Source organism: Canis lupus, chromosome 31 (assembly GCF_011100685.1).
Source record: "Canis lupus familiaris isolate Mischka breed German Shepherd chromosome 31, alternate assembly UU_Cfam_GSD_1.0, whole genome shotgun sequence".
Lineage (NCBI taxonomy): Eukaryota > Metazoa > Chordata > Mammalia > Carnivora > Canidae > Canis > Canis lupus.
Window position 1 is genome coordinate 31,350,461 of NC_049252.1, and position 22,416 is coordinate 31,372,876.

The following is a 22,416-nucleotide window of genomic DNA, read 5'->3' on the forward strand; positions in this document are numbered from 1 at the left end:
CCCTCACTGATATTTTCACTCATTTTCTCTCCTTTCCCTTTATTCCCTTTCACTATTTTTTATATTCCCCAAATGAATGAGACCATATAATGTTTGTCCTTCTCCGACTGACTTACTTCACTCAGCATAATACCCTCCAGGTCCCTCCACGTCGAAGCAGATGGTGGGTATTTGTCTTTTCTAATGGCTGAGGAATATTCCATTGTATACATAGACCACATTTTTATCCATTCATCTTTCGATGGACACCGAGGCTCTTTCCACAGTGTGGCTATTGTGGACATTGCTGCTATAAATATTGGGATAGTTGAGAACTTGCCTAACTTGGGAAGGGAAACAGGCATTCAGAACCAGGAGATAGAGAGATTCCCCTCCCCCCTGCTTTGTCTTTTTAATGCTGACTTTTGCTTCCTTACTAGTGAGGGGCTACCACTAGAACACATTACCTTTACTGTGTGATTTACGGCCCCGTCTTTTCCCCCCAAAGCCCTGTGCTTCCTGCCCTGCCTCTGCACTTAAGCTGGAGTTGACAGTTTTTGGTGGGTGTTGCTCAAGCAGCTTTTCGATGAGTATCAGCCCAGCCCTCCTCTGATTTTCCCATCATGTGTGGGTCGGGGCCCCTCGCCGAGTGTCCCCATCGCTTTGCCGCGTGAAGCTGTGACGGTGTGCGGTGGTTACAAGACCTTAGCAGACAGGACAGATCGGAAACAGAAACGGATACTGTCTATTTCGTGCACGACCACATCCAAAAGGTTTATTCCTATACCGCAGACAAACCCCACAGACCAAACTCCCGAGTTGCTTTGCATTCAGCTGTTATTAAATCACCCACATAAATACATAAAATAAATAAAAAACCCAGAAAGGATTGTTGTAAGTCTTTGGTATATAGAGCTCCTCTCCTCCCATTCCCCCCTCCTTCCCTGTGTTCTAAGCCCACTCCCCTCACGATCATATTATTCCTCTGGACACGAGAGTGGCCGGGACCGTGCATGGGTGCCACCCCGGGGTCCGTGGGCTCGGGGAGGGGCAGGCCCTGGGCACTCACACATAGTCGTTCAGTCTGTACCCGCTGAGCGAGGTCGAGGTGGCTGAGGGGGCCCGGTTGTCCTTGAAGGCAGCGGGGGGCCGGTAGGCGGGAGCGGTGGTGGCCGTGGTGGCCCTGGGCGGCACCTGGTGGGGCCCGGAGGGCACCTCGTCCAGGCAGGACAGGCAAAGCAGCGTGCCACCGATGAGCGACAGGGACGAGGAGATGAAGCCGAGGTAGAGGGCCTGCCCGAGCTCGAACTTCATGCCGCTGGGCAGCAGCGGGTTGTAGAAGTTCTGCACCACGTCGTTGGTGGTCCAGGAGACGGCCACCATGCACAGCAGGCCGGCCAGGAGGAAGAGCGCGCCGCCCAGCACGGCGCACACGGTCTTGGCCGGGGTGCCCTTGGCGCAGCGCGTGCACTTCATGCCCACGACGGCACAGGCGCAGGCGGCGGCCGACAGCAGGCACGAGATGACCATGAGCGCACGGGCCGCCTGCAGGTCCCGGGGCAGCGCCAGCAGCGAGCGGTAGATCTGGCACTGGTAGATGCCCGTGCTGTGCCACACGCACTCCATCCACAGCCCTTTCAGGTAGGACACGGCCGTCAGGATGTTGGTGCCCACGTGCGCCGTGCGGCGCCAGTGCGGCAGGATGGTGGTGATCAGCGTGCCCACCAGGCCCAGGAAGCTGAGCAGGAAGCCCAGCAGCTGCACGGCCGTGCTGGCCATGGTCCGGGTGCCCGCTGCCCGGCTCGCTCAGGCGCCCGCCGGAGTCCTAATGAAGCCGGGGGGTGGGGGGGAGGAAGGAAAGGAGTTAAAGATTATCTCGCTGCATTTATTTCTGCCACCGAAACTGAGTTTTCCATAGGCAGTTGGTATGACAATTAACATATTTTTCAAAAACAGTTGCTGAGACTTCACTGGGTGAAGGAATGAGCGGCCGGGTTACGACATTTTCCCTGGAAGGCCAGAAGGGGAAGGGACGGGGGCAGGAACCCCGGCGGGGACCCCAGCGAAGGGCAGTCCACACCCCCCACTTGCCATCTGTCAGCCCTTAGCAAGCGCGTGTGGCAAGTTCTACCTTATGTCTACCCTGAAACACTTCTGCTGCATCTGAATCTCCTCTCCTACCGTGTGGCCAGTAATCACTTCGGTTGTTAAACCGGCCACAAACATATGGTCTCATTCATTTGGGGAATATAAATAATGGTGAAAGGGAATAGAGGGGAAGGGAGAAGAAATGGGTAGGAAATATCAGAAAGGGAGACAGAACATGAAGACTCCTAACTCTGGGAAACGAACTAGGGGTGGTGGAAGGGGAGGAGGGCGGGGGGTGGGGGTGACTGGGTGACGGGCACTGAGGGGGGCACTTGGCGGGGTGAGCACTGGGTGTTATTCTGTATGTTGGCAAATTGAACACCAATAAAAAATAAATTTATTATTAAAAAAAAAATAAACCGGCCAACGGACTGACAAGAGTCAAGTGGTGTGTTACCTACGACTTAGAAATTAGCCTGCGGTGGCCCTTCAGGGTGGTGACTTCCCTGTGCTCTCCGGGTGGGAGAGATTTAGCATCCGTAGGCGGGGCTGATGCTTCCTTCCAGAATCCTGAGCTGGATGTGAATTTAGAGATTGCCTACTGATGCCAGGGGCCAGGGATGACCAAGGTCACCAGCTCCTTAGGTGCTCAGCCCAGCACCACGAATCACCCACCACCCCCTCCAGGCAAGCCGCCTCCCCTTTCACCTCTCTGCAGGGTGGCGGGCTTGTTGCAAACCAAGCATGGCCACCTGCCTTTCAGAGAGACAGGAATGCGGAGCCATTTCAGAGGTTTAAAAAATTCTAACCATGGCAAAATCTAGAACACTTCTTGGGGGCAGGGACCCAGCACCTGTGTAGTGCCAGACAAATAGGGGACACTCGGGAAATATTAGAAGGAAGGATGGAGAGAAGCAGGGAAAATGATGCAGGGAGGAGTGGAAGGGAGGAAGGAAGGCGGGAGGGCCAGCAGAAATACCCCAGTGGCCACCACCGGCTCCTCTCTCTTGCCTGGGGCAGGGTACCAAGCCGTGTTGCCACCCCTACCTGCTGGGTGACTCGGGGGGTCTCTCTGGGCTCAGCTTCTTTCTCTAACACGAGGGAGCTAGACCCCAGAGCCCCAAAGTATCTCCTGGTCCTGAGGGGAGAAAAGGGACGCTTCCCTGATAACAAGTCACTTCAGCATCCCTGAACCAAGGAAGACCTCAGTAGGCAAAACCCATTTCTTCCTTCATCTCAGTGAAGTGTGGGAGGCTGCCAGGAGAGAACGGTGGGCTGGCAGGACACCTCCCAGGCCCTGCTGACGCTCACTATGACCGTCTTTAACCCCGGGTCCCTTGGGGAGAAATCCCCTACTCAACTACCATCATCTTGCTGGATTTAAAACTGTATATGGGGCTTAGATGTCTGAGCGTCGTAGCAGGAGATTCTTAGTTCTATGCTGGTTAACAAACAAGCAAAGCTCGGTGACAGCATAACGGTGTGGTGCCAAACAGGACATGCAGTCCCCTGGCAGTGAGTTTTCTCGGGCCTTTTAAAGGATCATTTGTTCAGGACACAGTGTTTTTCACCCACACTTGACGCTGACCGGCCCCCTGCACCTCATCAGGATGCTGGTCCCCTTTAGGCTCTGCAGGAAGGCTTTTCCTTCCACTCAGCAAGTGCTCACTTTGTGCAAGTGCTGGGTCGGGGTCGGGGACCCTGACAGTGCCTGTTGCCCAGAGCAGCCTCGGCTGCCCTGCAGTCACTGCCAGGGAGGAGAGGGGGCCCACACAGGGGTTGCTCTGATGTGTGGGCCGGGGCAGCTTCAGGAACCCCCACCTGATGCGCTGAGCACCCTAGCAGAGCTGACACCAAAGCTCCAATTTCTGGGTGTAAGCGATGCAGGGTGCTGCGTGTGCCTTGACTTAATGCTGCCCGGTGTGTTCCCCATGCAGCAGCTGTTCATCCTGTTTTCACACAGGGAAACTCTGTGTGGGGCATGAAGTTCTATGCCTAGCCTGGCTGGTCCTTTCTGTGGTTAATTCCTCTTACAAACACTAGCTTCTTCAAATAAATAGGAGCAACACTGGTGTAAAGAGCGAGAGGTGGTATCATCAAGGCCCTTCTGGAGAGTTGACTCTTCTCCCCAAAGACGTCCCAAAACATTGGTCTCAATCCTTTTGCAGTGGTTCAGGCAACCGGAGTGACCAACTGAGCCGGTTTGCTGAAGACTGAGAGGTGCCCAGGGCAGGGGACTTTCAGCCTGAAATCAGGACAGTACCAGGCAAACCTGGACAGTTGGTTCCTCCAGGTAGCCCAGAGGCTGTGAACTTTTCCAAATGGCCTTTACAATCCTTCTAGGCCTGCCCGGTGGCTGTCCCCAGGCTGATGTCCATGCAGGCTGTCCCAGGTCCAAGGCTTCTCAAAGCTCTTGCTTGTCAAGGTCAATCATTTTAAGTACACTGATCCTCAAGAATGTGGCATAAAAGCTAAGCCTGCTTGACCCCATTAGTCTAGGGAAGTGGACCTGAAGTTTATTAGAGGTCTAAATATTTATGGAAAGCCATGACTGCTAATTTTAGAAACCATTAGGTTTCTATTTTTAAACTTGTACCAGGAGGACTTGCTAATTTAAGAAGTGAGTGTTAATGAACCCCCAACTCCCAGCCACCAGCTCCCCACCCCTTCCCTGTAGTTACCAGCAGCTGCTACTGGCATTAAGTCATAATTCAGCTTCCCTGCAACCACTTTTCACTTTGGGGCCATTCGATGGAAAAACAACTTCAAATGAATGCATCTCCTTGGAAACCACATAAAACTCATCCCTGATACTCCGGAAGGATCTTGCCCAAGCATGCCTCCCAAGAGGGGCTGCGCATGCAGGACTCAATGAGCCAGCTGTGTTGAAGAGCTGCAACTGGCTTCACCTATGGGCTACTCTTTTCCTGCAGACGTGTGTGTGCCTGTGGAAACATTTGCTAGAGAGACATGAGTCCAAGACAAATATGGTCCTAAGAATCAAGTTCCAAAAAGACCTTGACAGGCGGCTGGGTGGGTGGGGCTGAGCATAACAAGATAACGCATTCCAGGAATAAAGGTTGCGTCTTGCATTTGGGTTCACAAAGTCTCCAAAGCCCACTCCGAGGTGGGCAATATGCAACCTAGTGTGTGAGTGAGCAGGATTTAGGGTGGCATTTCCCAGCCGATGTTTCTGCCACGCTGTGTTTGCAGGAGGTCTTGCGTGAGGACATAATTGTCAGGTGGGTGTGGGAGGCATCGAGAGTGCAGGCCTTCTCACCGCTCATAACAGGCAGGTATGCATTGCGAACCTCCCAGAAAAGTATGGGTAGCATTTCCTAAACTTCCTTGACTAGAGACATCCTCTTTTGACTTTTCCAGGGAACGACTTGAAGTCAGATCACTCTGGCAAGCAGACTGAGAGGATATAAGTCCCTTGAAAGTTTAATGGGGCAAAGGTGAGTTTGAGTTGCTAAACCAAACAAAGCAAAACAACAAAATTTGATTTTGGGGAGGCTGAGTGAGCACAGATTGGAAGGCCAGCAGGATGTAGGGTTTGCCCCCAGCAGAGTCTCAGAAAGCCCCAGGGCTGTAACAGCATGAAAATCCATAAGGGCAGCTGTGAAAAATGCCAGGGCACTTGTCAGCCCTTCCAACTGGATCTGGTTTTATGAGCACCAGATCTGAGAGGTGAGGGGTTTTTTTTCCATATAAACTTTTATGTTGTTCCTTCCTCTGTTGTCTGTGAGATATATACGTACATATACATATATATATACATATATATATATAAAATTTATGAAAGAAAGAATTTTTTCTTTTATGAAAGAAAGAATTAAAAAAAAAAAGCAGGAACTCTCAGCATATGGTAGAGTCTCTCCATTGTGTTCAGCCTCCCAGCCTGCCTGGACTCCAGCTGTGTCCACTTCGGAGTTTTGTCTCCCAGTTAGATGTCATTTCAACAGCAATGGCCAGTGGGGACAACCTGGCAGGGACAGGGGACAGAGGCATTGTTCGCCTAGCCCCTCTTCCTGCTTTTTTACTGTCCATGGTCCCTGAGACATCTAGTTCATTCTTCATTTTGTCCAGTCTTCTTAAGACCTTTCTCCTGCTTGGTGGAGTGTGAGCTCAGGTCTCGCTGGCCATCCAGACTTCCTGGAGGGCTGCAGGTGTGAGGCCAGTAGGACATTTGAGTCACATGATGTTCCCATCCCTCAGAAGTCTCACCTTTGGCTACCTGTAGCTGTCCCCCACCTCACTCCTCGAATACTCAATCCCATTATGAGTAGCTCACCTATGGGAACACATGGCTTTCTGACTCTTCCCCACCTGCACTGCTAAAGGGCATGTGGGACCTGGCATGGGAGTGGTGCAGGTCATTTATGAGGAAGGAGGGCAGGAGCCAGACGTGTGGGGAATTTTTTTTTTTTTTTTTTTTTTTTTTACCTCGAATCCCCTGGATGCTCCTGTCTGGGTGAAAAGTAGGAAGGTTTAGCCACTCAGCCTCTCTCCAGCCTTGAACTGCCCTGCAGCAGATTCAGATTTTAGATTTAAAGCCATTTGGGAACGGACCATCTCACACATGTCTGCCTCAACAGCTCTTGACCGGGTGGTGGATCCATAGCAGAGACAGCAAAAAACCTGGTTTCCTAGAGCTTATCAAGGAAAAGGAAGAGCTGCCTTTTAAAAGAAGATGGTCCTTGGACTTTGAAAGAATGCAGAGTTGTCTCAACTTTGATGTTCAGCAATTTTAGAAAACGTCTAGTTCAAAAAAGCTGTCTGTCCTTCTTGTCACTCCAACCAGACTGGCTCTTCATTGTTGCTGAGATATTTCACAAATGCTGCAACTTGGAAACTAAGAATAAACTCAAGGGAGATTTGGATTCACCTTAATGAGATTAATTAGCAAAACTAACATGAGAAAATAAATGACTTTTACGGTATATCCAAAAGAAATAACTCCAACCAGTATTTCCTAAGTACATGTTGGATACTGTGTTTCTTGTTAATGTACAAAGCAAAATGGATTTTTTTTTTGCTAGCAGCTTAGGTATCCTCTGGAAGTGCGATTATAGTGCATCTTCTTACACAAATATATAAGGATTATGAGAAAGTGATAGAGTAATATCTTGGAAAAACCATTTTATATTCATTCAGGATGGGCCCATACTGTGGATTTTTTGGCTCTAAAAATGAAGTTTCCTTAATTACCATTCCAAACTTTCTGTAACTTTCCTTGGGTTATTTTTCAGACTGGCAGGCATCTGTATTTTAAATTTATGAGGACTTCTCTGCCATCTACACATGTTGCAGAAGAACTGCAGTCTTTCTGTGACAGCCAGAGACGGAATAATTGTATGACTAAGTTATTACTACCATGGTGGTTAGGACTTGCTCGTGTTATTTAGGGATATTCATGTGAAATATCTTGCCCACATCATATAGACATGACAATTTATAGATTAAATTTTTCCCCTGTCTTTTGGATGACCAAAGAAAAATCTACTTTTCATAATAAGGACTGGTTTGGGGAAAAGCCTGTGTTAATACAAATGAAAACCATGGCTATGTGGTTGGATGCTTGTAGAGACCATTTTCAACTCAGCGAGATTGAGCAATCTATTGATTTAGTGAAAAACGCAAGTTTAAATAACCACAGCCGTAAAAATTCTAAGCCATTTTTCAGGAGGCATTATCTCTCTAATTTCAGCTCACCAAATTTCATTTAGAATCCATTAAAAATACAGCAGATAAATATTTCTAAATGAAACTATTGAATTTCATGTACTAAAACATACTGGTGCCTTTGCATAGCTGTTTTTCCTGACAAGATAGTTGTATAGATTTCTTATGTTGTTGTTTTTCATTTTTCAAGGTATAGGAGAATAAAAACCTATTACACAAGAAAAATATTTAAAAAAAATATGGGGCGCCTGGGTGGCTCAGTTGGTTAAGTGTCTGATTCTTGGTTTAAGCTCAGGTCATGATCTCATGGATCATGGGATTGAGCCCAAGTTGGGCTCTGTGCTCAGCAGGGAGTCTGCTTGAGATTCTCTCCCTCCTCCCCTCCCTCAACTAGTGCACACACACATGCTCTCTCTCTCCCTCAAATAAATAAATCTTTTTTAAAAAGAGTAAAAAGACATGGGTATTGTCTAAACTGTTAAATTAAATGATTCATAGTTAAAATGTTCCAAGGGAAAACTTTATGTAAGGGGTGTTATGGGTTGAATTATGTCCATCCAAGAAGATAATGTTGAAATCCTAATACCTAATGCCTCAGAATGTGACTTTATTTGGAAATAAGGTTGTTGCAGATGACCCATGGGGTGTGAGAGCTATATGCAGCCCCATTTATTGAGAAGATGAAGACAGTAGGAGGTGGGCAGTTTTGGAGGGCGAAGGGCAGAAAAGAGGAGTTTTGTCTTGAATGTGTTGAATTTGAGATGCCTATGACTGCCCAGGTAGGGACATCCGTGGTTAGATTTGGGACACAACAGCATAGATCTGGGATTAAGAGCCGTGAGATTGGATGAAAGCCTAGACCTTCGTCTTCCCAATGACTCCAGGAGCCCTCCAACATCAGAGATTGGGTGATGAGGACAAGGTAGCAGTACAGGACACAGGAGTGGCCACAAAGAAGGAGGCAACCCAGAGTGGTGAGTGCGAAAAGAGATCCACATTGGAGAGAGTAATCCATTATACCAGGTCATCAGACAAATGAAGTAATCTGAGTACTGAGAAATGACTGTTAGATTTAGCAACGTGAAGGAAACTGCAGACCCTGGTAAGCACAGTGTTAGTGGAGTGATTTTATGGGTTCAAGAGAGAATCAGGATGGGATACATGAGCCTAGAACATTCTTTCAAGGACTTGGACAATCAAGTGCCCTCCCAGTGCCCCCCAGAGTTTTGTTCTTACCACCCCAGTCCTCTTTTGGGGACCCCAGCCTGTCCTGGGCACTCAGCCCACCTCATGTATTGATCTTGGCCAAGAAGTTACCCCAGGAGGCATTTACATTTTCCTGGATGGCCCCTGGAAACAAATCTCCTCCTGTCCTTGGTCCCAAAGAATAACATTCACGTTGGTAAGGGTATGACTGGCTCAGCCCTCGGAGGGAGACCAGTGATACTTTCAGGTATGTGCTTTTAAAACATTTAAGAAGTTTAGAATTCGTTGGGTCAGGCATGAAATTTCAGATTGCAGAAGTCCTCATAAAGGCAAAACCCTCACTGATGAAATAGTGCATGGCATTTCTAGCTTAGTCTTCAAACATAGACAAAGGGCCATGTTGTGCATTTTTCTCTGAAGAGTACAGGCCACCATTGGTTACTTTTGCCCATCCTCAGGACTTCTGCAGAAGAAGCCAGTGTAAAATGAAAATGGGGGCCCCTTGTTCAAAAATCACTAAGAATTTGAAGATGAATGAAATATAAGCTAGTACAGTACATTAAACAAGCATGGGGCTCTCCTGAGGGTGGGGTCCTATGGGACCTGGCAGGTTGAAGCCTGCCCTGCTGGTTATGGATGGAGTGAGGAACTGGACGTTGGGATTTTTTTCTCTCTTACACCCATGAGTACACCTTGTTGAGATGTTGAAAGGAACAGGAGACACTTTTGCAGTGTTCTGCAGGATAAAAAATATGGTTTCTTATGTTTATTTTTTCCTCATTTAAGTGCAGCCCAGATGCCTCTGTAAATATCTGCCAAGGAGGAGCCTTTCAAAAACAAAGCTATTGCTGGTCTCCTATGCCCAAGAACGGCCTCCAATGGAAACAGACCTGTCGTACTAAATCTGTTTTCACTTTCCTCTTGTTCCAGGGAGGCTGTAGGTGTGCATGGCATTGGGTGTGCACATCCAAGTCTAGGGAACAGCTGCCTCTGGGTGGCTTGCTGCTTCTGGGAGGCTCTGCTCCAAGCCCCTACCCTCTGGTAGGGTCCCCAGCCCCTAGCAAGAAGTGGTGAGGTGCCTGAGTCCCAGATACTCCTTGTCCCTTCCAGAATCCTCCACACGGGAGGCCCTCTGAGAGCAAGCCCTGGGCACCCTCCCAGCACACGGCCCCCAGTGGAAAATCCCCGGTGCGTTATTGCTATTGGCAGCCCAGGGAAAAGCCTGTGGCCCTGGCGGCCACTGGTCCCGCAAACAGTGCGAGGAATATGAAGATCAGCTGCAGGGAGGAATGTTTGAGTTTAAAAGTGCCAAGAATCACTCCTGAACTGGCAAGATTGACTGTCTGAATTTTAAAAAAAGACATCGGAAGAAGCATTGAAAACAGGCTTTTAGACTTCTTGTTCTGTGTAATGGAAGATACTCTCTGATATAAGTGGAGAATAACTTTTTAAAAACAAAAACTGAAGTTCAATTGCATTGATTTTTACTTAAAAAAAACTGGAAAACAAATACTTACAGTAACATTTTCATGGTACCAAAGAAAGAATCTGTGTTTCTTCCTTTTTTAAACAGATTTCTTTGTAGATGCTTAAAAAGCATTGGTCCCATTATAGATGTGGGTAAGTAAAACACAGTAACCATAAGAAATTTTTGCCAAGGAGATGGTGCCAGATAAGAATGGAGGCCGACTTCAAGTCTCACTAATTTGAGCTAACAGCTCAGCCTTAAATGACTCACCTGGCTATCTACATCATAACAGCTGCTTCCCAGAACTGTCTAGAAGATGCTGAGATAATATATATGTAAAAACCTATAAGCGCTGTAAGGACACCCAACAAATGCAAAATCTGTGCTGCTGAAGATTTATCATCATTACAGATAAATCCATTCCCGACTCCATCGAAGCCAGCCCGGGCACCCAAGACCTGGCGCTGTCGCTGGAGAACGCAGCAATGGGGGCTCTTCTCTGGTTTCCCAAGACTTCAAAACTAAACCGAGCGATTAAGAGATTTTTGACCTTGAAAACTGCAGGAATTAAATCTCTTGGTGGGAATGTGCAGCCAAAAGCCAGTGTCCTGAGTGACTCCAGGGTCTGGGGACCCTCTCAGGGCTCTAATCCCGGATCCCTTTCTACTCTGCCTGTGGCCCTCCCAGCAGGCCTCAGGAGGACCGCCCATCTTGGGAAGACCATGGCAGCTGTTGGGGATGTGGGGTTCAAGGTAGTTGAAGGATTAACTCACGGATCAGATTGCATGGAAATTCCCCGTTTTACCCTTATTAGGAGAGATCTATAACTTTCCTGCCCCTTCTCCCATGCCTGTGTGTGTGTGTGTGTGTGTGTGTGTTGGTGGAGAGGAGTACAGGTTATGGGGAGGAAAAAGCTCCCATGCCTGGAAACTCTGGATGCTCCATTTGCCTCTCTTTGCAGGAGAAATAAGCCAGTCACAATGCAAAGGGTTAGTGACAGTGAGCTCAAGCTGATGCCACCTCGAAACACTCAACAGATTTAGCCCTTGCTCCCGGACCGGGGCCAGCCAGTGATGAAAGAGTTCTGCCCAAACACTCAGAAATGGGGTCTTGTCCTTCCTGGCTCATTAGGAACCCAGCTGTCCTCACCCTTGCCTGCTGGGGTCCCCCAGGGACCTCCAACCCTGCGTCAGCTGCATTTCTGCAGAGGGATATGGACTGTGCCACCTGGAGAACCCTTGCCTGCTCATGCCTCTGGTCAGTGGTGCCTCATGGCCCCAAGACAAATGACTGTCAATCCTAAACCCTCCCATAGCCTCACCCCAGACTCACATGCAGGGGCCCTGAGTCCCATCCGCTTCATCAGGTCACTCATCAGTGGGGCTGCTCCGGACTCTGGCTGGGGGCCAGCCTGTGTGAAACAAGGATTCCTTAGGGATGCCGCCGCCCTCCTGTCTTCCCTCTTGCACCAACCGGAAGCTTCAAAGCCAGATTCTCTCAAACACTTTTGAGAGAAAAGTGTTACCTTGCTCTTTGAGAAGGGCCTGCGTGGGCACATGTGTCATCGGTTGAATGGTTAACTGCCCCGTGCGTGATATGAGGCAGCTGGGCCAAGGCAGACTTTCAGGACCAACCAGAAATGTCCTTTCCGCACTTTGGAAAAATGCCCAATACATCTGAACATAGTCATCTCGTCCCTATAACACCCTCTGGTGACTCTCCAGGGCTGCCCAGCCCAGCACCATCCCCTGTCAGCCCAGCCCACCCGCCCACACTCCCTGCACCAGGCCCATTGGCTGTGCACTCCTCTGTGTCCTTACTCATGGCTTCCCAATGAATGGCCTGATTCCTGCCAAGGATCCCCTCCTTTGGCCCTGACCACCCATCCTCCCCTGGGCTGGTCACCTGGCAGTTGTCCCCATACTGTGTGGGACTTTTATCATATTGAGCAACTCAAGAGTTTCTCAACTTGCAGGCTGGTGTGCCCTGGACACAAGCCATTGGATTTTGAACCAACATGCAACTGCGTTTTATTTTGTCGGCTACAATTGCAGACTTGGGCAGTTAGGCGGTATATGTTGGTAGAGTATGGAATGGGATGGGTCTTGGAGCACTGTGTGGAAGGATGGCTGGTTTGGTACGAGTTGGAGATAACGGACAAGGTGAAATGTGAAGCCAGTGCCAAAAGAAGAAGCTGGCTTTCTTGGGATGTACAAAAAGTTTGGGAAGTAAGACTGGACATAGTTCTGAAGGTAGGATAGCTCCTGAGGGTGGCGGAAGGAACAGGGCTGTGCTGGAAACGCCCCCAGCCCGTCCAGGTGTGCAGCCAGCCATTCTGGGATACAGAATTGTTGAGAACTGTGGTTTAACTTGACCCACATGCCTAACTCTTTCTCATTGATTCCATCACTACACTCCAAGGGTGGGGACTTGGGCTTCTGTGTTCTCTTCACAGCAGTCCTCCATCTGCACGGCTTTGGTTGATACTTAAAGACAGTGAAGGAACTCAACAGTGGGCAAACGGCCCTGAGCATGGACCAGAACCTGGCTCCTGTGTCCCTGGCAATGGGAGCCTGATGGCAGATGGGGTGTCTTGTGGAACCGCTTCGAGGTTGGAGTAGTTCAGAAGTGTCTGTTAGATATTACTGATGGAGGATTGACCTGCAAACTAAATCCACGTAGCTTTTTATTTTTTTTTAATCTCTTCTCCAGAAGTAACTGTTATAAACAAAATCCTCTTTGGTTCAGAGCCATCACAGGTCCAGAGCCTCTTCTCTTCAGTAACTATCATCTATAGTAAAATGCACCTGCACGATCTGTAGTTTTAAGCTGGAAATGTTGGGGGATGATCTGTAATACTTTTGTTTTGGGGGGTGATTTGGCTGCAAGTAATACACTTAGTTTACAACTGCTTTTGATTTCTTGGCACTGACTGTGTATTTTTGGGAAATCCTGCAGAAACAGACAAAATGAGAACCCAAATTTGTTTAAAAAGATTATGATTTTTTAAATAAATGCTACATCTAACTGTGAGCAAAGTAGACATAATATTATGTTTTGTAGAACTTTCATTAAACCTTCATTAATCTTGATTTTTCTCTGGAACAATTCATTCCTGTTCTGGGCTGAAGTGTGACAGCTCCCAGGCCCATGGCCCTGGTGAGTGGCTCCTGATGGACAAATGAGCCTTTCCTGGGACAGAGGGCAAAGACGCAGGTTTATCAATTATTGATTAATTGATTGATTGATTGAACTCCAGCATATGTGAGCAACAGGTGCTTGGTGAGCAGGACGGATACTGCTCCTGCCCCCTCAGAGTGTGGGGTCTCAGGCACACAGAGTAAGTTGTACTAGGGACAACTGGCAGGCAGGGAGGCCAGCTTGGGAGCTCCAGCCCTCCTTTCCCACCCGGGACCCTCATCCTTGTTGCTCCTACCTGCCATCAAAGTCCACCCTTGGATCCTTTTTTAAACTCTCAGGTGCAAATGACTCGTAACAGCTTAACATTTTACCCCACCCAGGAGGTATTTTTAAGTCTATAGGATAAAGATTTAATAGTGAAATCTCAAACACCGATCAGGGGACATAGGAGCATTGGGAAGAAGGTCTACCCCTAAAATCATTCTACTGAGCTAGGGTGACTTCTGTCTTTGTGGATATGATAGAAGCCAGTAGATGCTTCAGATTAGATGGATGGGCAGATACATTAATGGACGGATGGTTGGATGGATGGTTGGATAGACGGATGGACAGAAGATGGATAGATGAATAGATCACCTTTATTCTGCTCTCAACTGGTGTTTGAAGTCTGATTCATTTTTTGATTTCTCATAGAGCTGGTCTAGGGTCTGACACACATTAGGGAGTGGGTAAAAAGTTTGTTGAATGAACAAATTAATGAAAAGGAGGTTATACATATGCAATAAACCTGTGGTTTGGGTTACTGTTTTGGGCTCCTTTTGATTTGAGTAACACACAAGCAGGCAACTTGAGTCTGCAGTTAGCAGACTCTTAGCTCTCTTCTTGGGGTAAAGGCCATTACAGAACTTGACCTTGCTCAATTTATAGACAGCATATCCCGTGGAAGCCACTAGACTCCCATGGAAATTCTTGTTCCAGATTACATGTTAAGTTGGCACAGGTCCAACTGTGGTGGATGCCTCGTATTAGTAGTAGCAATAATAAAATGATCCTCAATACTAACATAGCACTAATTGTATGCTCGTTGTGGTTTTAAGCACATTACATATATTTACTAAATGAACCCATAAAATAGCCCGTTACTCTAGGCACTACCATTAACACCATTTTATGGATGAGGAAATGGAGGTTCCAAGAGGATAAATGACCTGCCCAAGGTCATCCAGCTCTAAGTGGCAGACTTGAACCCAGGCAGATTGGCCTCAGCATCTGGGCTTATATCACTATATAAACCAGATCCCCAAAATCAGTTGGCAGCTGCCAGGCTCCTGTCATCCAAGGAGAGTTTTTGCTGCTTCTTCAGAAGGAGGGCTCTTACAGGCACCAGGTTGCTAAGGTGCTGGCTCGGGGTCCTTTTGGTGTCCTGGCATTGACAATAGTGTTATCTGTGGAGGGACCAGCTTGGTGGGGAAGGCTCCTTCCCTGTCAGCTATTGACTCAGGCAGGAAGAGAAGACCAACTGCAACAAAGAAACAACCAGCCTCACAGCCATTCGACCCTGCAACAGGGCTGAGGGGGCAGGGACAGGTGTGCATCTGTGTATCCATCATAGAAACAGGAAGTCTGGCCTCTTTACTGAGGATGACTGGGGGCTTGCTGGCCTTTCACTGGGAGGGGTATGGGGCATGCCAGGCCATCCATGCTCAGCCACAGTCTGCATTTAGAATTGGGAGCCCTGGGGCCACTTGGAAGAAAAGATACTTTCTTTAGGGAAATACCCTAGAACTGCCCTGAGACAAGTGAGACAGGAGGAGGGCGAGAATATGATCATTTATGTGTGAATGTCTGTTAAATCTGGATTTGAAAATCCCATATTTTTGGGTTTAAGCGGTGCTTTTCTGACATAAAGAGTGAATTGCAAAGTCAGACTAGGGGATTATTACTTTTTCACCAAGTGAGTAGCCTTCAAAGCTGTCCAGTGTATTAGTTTCCTGGGGCTGCTGTAACAATGTACCACAAGTTGGGTGGCTTAAGACAATAAAAATGTATTCTCTCAGTTCTGAAGAAGTCCAAAATCAAGGTGGCAGCAGGCCCTCGCTCCCTTCTAGGTCTAGGTAGGATCCCTCCTTGCCTCTTCCAGCTTCCAGTGGTGGTGGCTGTCAATCCTCAGCCCTCCTCTGCCTGCAGCTTGTATTACTCCAGTCTCTGCTTCTGTCTTTACATGGCTTCTTTCCTTTGTGTCTCTTTCGTAACATGGCTTCCCCACCCCCTTTTTAAGATTTATTTTAGAGAGAGAGAGAAAGGAGAGGGGTAGAGAGAGAGGGAGAGAGAGAATCTCAAAAAGACTCCTCCCTGAGTGTGGAGTCCAATGGAAGTCTTTTTTTTTTAAATTTTTATTTATTTATGATAGTCACAGAGAGAGAGAGAGAGGCAGAGACACAGGCAGAGGGAGAAGCAGGCTCCATGCAGGGAGCCGGACGTGGGATTCGATCCCGGGTCTCCAGGATCGCGCCCTGGGCCAAAGGCAGGCGCCAAACCGCTGCGCCACCCAGGGATCCCACCAATGGAAGTCTTGATCCCAGGACCCTGAGATAATGACCAGAACTGAAATCAAGAGTTGGATGCCCAACCGACTGACCCACCCAGGCACCCCCAGCATCTCCCTTTTATAAGTACGCCAGACATACTGAATTAAAGCCCACTCTAATGAGCTCATCAGAACTTGATTGTATCTGCAAAGACTCTATTTCCAAATAAAGTCATCTTCACAGGTACCAGAATTAGGAACATACCTTTTGAACATACCTTTTTTGGGGGGACAGAATTCAACCCATAACAGCTGGTGATATCTGTGGCTCACTAGTTCCTTACTACATGGAATGAGACCGTGATTTTCATTAGGACCAGGGAATCTCAGCGGGAAGCACTGATACTTGAATGCAGGTTAAACTGATAGAGCAGAAGATGCTGTATCAGTCAAGTTCATTTCCAAATACAGAGCAAAAGCAAGATGCCCTCCTAATCTTATGCTTTGTTTTGTTTCCTGAAGCTTCTTCCTTGGCTGCCTCAGGACACATTCTCATCCCAAGTTAAATGACAACAAAGTGAAAATGAAGACAAACCAAGTAACAGTCTGGAAGCCATGCAGCTAGTAGGGGAGAACCCTCATTTTCCATCAATTATTAATTATAACCTTTGCCTATTTCTTGAAAGAATCCTTCAGAAAGAGGTGCCTTGGTGATTCAGTAGTTGAGGCTCTGCCTTTGTTGGCTCAGGTCATGATCCCAGGGTCCTGGGATCGAGTTCCACATCGGGCTCCCTGCGGGGACCCTGCTTCTCCTTCTGCCTCTGCCTCTGTCTCTGCCTCTGTCTCTGCACCTCTCATGAATAAATAAATAAAATCTTAAAAAAAAATCCTTCAGAAATACCTAGGGTTAATAGTGCTTTGTAGTCTACCTGGAAAGAGTATCAGAAAGAATTTTGCTTAGTGGGGACATTTCCTTTTTTTTTTTTTTTTTTTTTTTAGTGGGGACATTTCCAATACACAAGTGAACTGATGGCAAATGTATTTAATAGGGGAGACCATGGGGAAATAAATTAAATAGGTTCCTGTTTATGCTTTTATCCTGGAAGACTATGTAGATTTTAGTTCAAGCAGGGCTTCACTGGGGCTGTCTGAACATAAATATGTTGGCTAATGCTGGTCACTTGGTATGAAATGGGACGTTTCTGAAATTTAAACAGCATATCTGTGACACATGACCTCACTTTTATTTATCTGGTGCCCATGATGAAGCTGACAGCAACCTCAGCAACACACATTTCAACCTGATCCTGTTTTTGCTAATTGTTCTTTTGTACTCTGGACACAGGAAGATTTAACCTGTCGGATGAGATAGATACCAGTAACTTCACAGCCAAAGTGCTTGGAGATCATCTGATAAATAGTGACCACCAAAGAATTATGTATTAACTATTAAGAGGCCACAAGAATTGAAAGTGGAAACTCAAACAAGCATGTGTGTGCCCATGTTCATAGCAGCATTATTCACAGTAGCCAAAAGGTGGGAGCAGCCCAAATATCCACTGATGGATGAATGGATAAACAAATGAAGTCTATCCATACAATGCAGTTATTATTTAGGCATAGAAAGGAATAAAATTATGACACCTGCCACAACATGGGTGAACCCTGAAGACATTATGCTCAGTGAAATAAGTCAGTCATAAGAGTCAAATATTGCATGACTCTACTTATATAAAGTCCCTAGAGGACTCTGATTCATAAAGACAGAAAGTGGAATGGTGGTTACTGGGAGCTGGGGAGTTAGTGTTTAATGGGGACAGAGTTTCTGTTTCGTATGCCGAACACATTGTGGAGATGGATGGTGGTGATGTTTGTACCACAATGTGAATGTACCTAACACCACTGAACTGTACACTTAAAAATGATTAAAATGGTAAGTTTTATGTTATGTGTATTTTACCACAATAAAAGACATGCACACACATACACATAAGATGCGTGTTTTATATTAGCCATTCTGAGTGGGGCCACCCCATCCAGTGCGGTCTTGTGGTAGTTCATTACCACAAGGGGATGCCTGGGTGGCTCAGTGGTTGAGCGTCTGCTTTCAGCTCAGGGTGTGATCCTGGAGTCCTGGGATCGAGTCCCGTATCAGGCTCCCGGCATGGAGCCTGCCTCTCTCTCTCTCTCTCTCTCTCTCTGTGTCTCTCATAAATAAATAAATAAATCTTTTTTTAAAAAAAAAGGAGTTTCATTGGAATAAATGTTCTCAGATACTAACCAAGACAACACTGTTCTCTTATCTCTATTCTAGATGATAATTCTGAGAGCCAAATGCCAAATCCAGACCCTGGCCCACCTGGGAGGACAGAGGACTATCAGGATTTAAGGCCAGGAAACAGTGGTCTTCCTGCAGTGAGCCCTTCTTTCCTCAGGGAGTCGCTGTGGGAAGGCCCACTCAGCCTGGTGCAGGCCTGCGGCTACCAAGGGAAGAGGTGGTCATGCAGCACATTGCAGGAGCTGGCAGGCAGGCAGCCTAGCTCCAGGTGGGACCAGAGAAGACTGCCGGGTCATCCATCTGCCGTTCTGAACAAAGGCCTCGCCCGCCCTGGACTCCTTCTAATTGCTACCCACTCCACGCACAGTCTACTGATGCTGGTGCCGCACGTCTGAGTTTCCTATGCCTTCTAATTTGCTGAGTGCTTACACGAAGACTATTTATTATCTAATCCTACAGACGACTCTGTGAGGCATCTGTTATCAAGTTTAGGCATCTTGTGCAGTCCTCACAGCTGCTCATAGGAGAATCTGGGCCTCTGACCCAAGCTTAAGTTCCTTCCTCCATAAGCTGCCAGCCCAGAGTCGCCAGCCCTCCCTCAAGCTGTCAGAAAAGGCAGTCGTGATGAGCAAGTGGGGTCACGGTGGAGCTCTGCAGGAGGGCACTGAACACTCCATCAAGATTTGTTGAGTGAACAAGAGCAGGTCTTAAGCATGATTTTCAGAAAGGCCTTGCTCTCTGTTCCAATCCTGGCTTATGTTCATTGCAGCTGAGCAGGCAACATGGCTTTGCTGGGTCCTGGCTTCAGACAGTTTTAAAACATCACAGTTGCCATGGATCAGACAGTTTGTGGATGACAAATTCAGGCTCTCGAGACACGCAGACACCAAGAGGCCCTTTTTCAAAGGAAGAAGAATATTCTCAATATTCAGTCTGATAAGCATAGAATGATATTTGTTTGTGCCCTGATGGACATTACTCACAACCTCCTTTCTAAAGTTTGGTCCTAAGACAAGGCACTTGAATCTGTACCTTCCAGCTCTTAATAATCCCAAATCTCCCTTCTCCACCGGAGGCCTCTTCCATAAAGAGGTTAATCAGAAAACAAGAAGGAACACACAAAGCTCGCAAAGGCAGAGCAGCGAGGAATGTAATATGTTTAAGAGAGTCAACGAAAATAAGAAAGGAGCCCAATGTCAAACTTAACACCATCATTTTAATTTCCAAGTGCTTTTGGTTTTTTTTCATGTTGGTTTCATGGAAATTTATGTTTGCAGAGAACACTGTATTTGCTACAGGATCTTGCTGTGTTCATTTAGCCCGGTAATAAAAACCATCTGCCTGAAATCCTTTTTGGAACAAGAAAAGGTATAAACAAATAGGCAAATGGGTATAAATGACCAGGGGAAGGGGAGGGCTGTTTCAGAAAGGGGGAGTGTGGGTAAGCCCCGAGCGAATGCTGTAGGCCAATATTTGTGGGAGCTGCCACCTTTGGAAGGCATGTGTGAGGCAATTATGAAAACCCATACTGCTTTCAAATAAATATTTGAATGGGGAATGGGTGAGGATGAACAGGCACCTTTCTCTTCCTGAACACTCATTCTGTACTTGGAGTTTCACCACCAGAGTGAGCAATATTAGGAAGCATTGACCCCTGAGACCCTGTAGTGAGTTGAATAGTGTTGTTCCATCCCAGAACTCATGTCCACCTGGAAACTTATTTGTGACCTTATTTGGAAGTAAGGTTTTTGTAGATGTAATTAAGATGAGGTCATACTACATTAGGGTGGGCCTTAAATCTAATGGCTGGTGTCACTATAGGAGAAGAAAAGAAACACACAAGAGAGAAAGGCCGTATGAAGATGAGGCAGAGATTGAGGTGATTCAGCTGCAAACCGAGGAGTGCCAAGAGCCCCCAGAGGGTGGAAGAGCTAGGAAAGGATCCTTCCTTACAGCCCTTGAAGCCTTCAGGGAACATGGCCTTGATGACACCTTGATTTCATTCTCTGGCCTCCGGAACTGTGAGAGAATCAAGTTCTGTTGTTTGCGGGCCCCTGGTTTGTGGTGATTTACTATGGCAGTTACAGAAAATGCATACACCCCCCATTTCTGCTGGGAGCTGTTTAGGCTGGGAGAGATGGGCATATTAGAACCAAGAAGGACTTGGTCAGATTCTTGGCCCTCATCTTAAGAACTGAGGTCCAGGAGTAGGAAGACCTGATCTTGAAAGAATACATGTCAAGCCAGTTTTTCCCATTAGTTCATTTGTTTTCTTGTTACCTGAGAGGAAATCCCTGGATGACCACTAGATACTCCTGGGTCCAAGGAGGAAAGAAGGCAGCCCTAGAGCAAGCAGGTGGTGAGAGGCTCTGTCCTGTTCTGCTGGTCTCAGGGTTGGCTCCACAGAGAGGTGGGATATCCTAGGAGTCCCAACTGGGTTGGAGGATCTGTGGGTAGAGAGGGCTGCTCTTCTGGCTGCCCTGGGAGGCAGGGCATGGAGAAGAAGTAGCAAGAAAGACTAGGTTCTTTGCTTCTGATATTCAATATAGGTTTTTATATTCTCAGCAAGACTGTTCTTGAGAATCAGGCATTGATTGGCAAGAGATAATTTTTAAAATTCCTTTAGCTCCTATCACCATATAAAGAACAAAGCATAGAGATTTGATCTCTGAAATTCTTATAATCTAGAAAACTCAGGACAATGCATTCAAGTACTTGCCCCAAGGAACAGAAGAAGCTGTTCTTTCCAGCTCTGGTGGACAAAGAGGAGAAGGGAGACCAAGGAAGGGGAAGCTGGTAGTCACATACACTTGCCTCAATCTCCCCCAAATTGAATATTCTGGGGGAGTCCAAAGAAAACGGGCCTTTCTTCTGCTTCCTGTTTGAATCCTTGGGGGAGATAACCCCATCCCAACATGGGGATGCTTGGGTGTCGGGGAGCATAATGTGGTCATGGGAAGGTGGGATGAGTGAGCCTGAGTTGGGATTCCTGGCTTCCTTCATCTCCTCTGAGGCCTGGAAGTGATCCAGGAATCCTCACATGTCCCCAAAGGAAGTACAGCATGTAGCTAAAAGTCTGGCTGGGAGCCAATGGCTGCAAGGAGTCCACCTTGGCCAGGGATGGAGTGGGCATCCCATCAGATGTTGAGGGATCTCCAAAGTGTCTTGGTCCCATGTGAGAGTCCCTAAGCCTAGTCCCTCAGTCCCTTGTCTTCAGTAAGGACATCAGCTGGACGTCCAGAAGGCAGACCCAACCCATGCTTCCCTGAGTAGGTATCTATCAGCACAATCACCAGGATAAGCATAGCTTCCTGGTAGAAGAGGCCAGGGCAGGACTGGATGGGAGATCAGTCATGTCCCCATGGGGACTGTGAGCTGCCTTGTGCACTGGCTGCCAACTCAGTATGAGTGCAGGGAGGAGAGAACCAGCACTCATGAGAGATGAACCCTACCAGTAAACATTTCCCTCTTGAAGCCTGCTTCGCTCAAAGATGATCATTTCAACCAGAAAGGATGAAGGTAATACTAATACTGGTCAAATATTAAAATCTCCTCTGCAACCATAGGACAAGGACTCAGGATGAAGAGAATTAAAGAAGCTTCATGCTCCCCCCTCCCATACAACTGAATGATGACGTGACTCTGAACCCTCACCACCTTGGCATGGAAAGGCATGTGCTGAACCGTGTTGCTCCCCAAATTCCCATGTTGAAGTCCTAACCCCCAGGACCTCAGAATATGACTATATTTAGAGACAGAGCCTTTAAAGAGGTAAATAAGGCAAAATGAAGTCATATGGATGGGCTCTAATCCAATCTGACTAGTGTCCTCACCCCAAAAGGAGAGGAAACTTGGACAGAGGATCATGCGAAGCCAGAGGCAGAGACTGGAATGATGTAGCCACACACCAAGGGATGCCCAGGATTGCTGCAATGGCCAAGAGCTGAAAGAGGCAGGGAAGGATCCTCCTGTAGTGCCTTCAGAGAACACAGCCCTGCCAACAACTTAATTTTGGACTTTTAGCCTCCAGAACTGTGAGAGAAT

The 22,416-nt window shown here is 47.4% G+C and overlaps 1 protein-coding gene across 5 annotated transcripts in view; it reads right to left on the reverse strand.

Moving 5' to 3' along the window:
• Positions 1 to 281: 281 nt before the first annotated feature.
• CLDN14 (claudin 14) overlaps positions 282 to 22,416 on the reverse strand; it is a 49,433-nt gene continuing 27,298 nt past the window's right edge. For 2 of the 5 annotated variants that reach the window (XM_038581454.1, XM_038581455.1), the window contains 2 exons: positions 11,759 to 11,837; positions 282 to 1,804 (listed from right to left, as the gene is read on the reverse strand). In XM_038581454.1, the coding sequence (XP_038437382.1) occupies positions 1,045 to 1,758 (714 nt within the window). In that variant the 5' untranslated portion in view covers positions 1,759 to 1,804; positions 11,759 to 11,837 and the 3' untranslated portion in view covers positions 282 to 1,044. The other 3 variants (XM_038581456.1, XM_038581453.1, XM_038581457.1) reach the window with 3 other exon arrangements.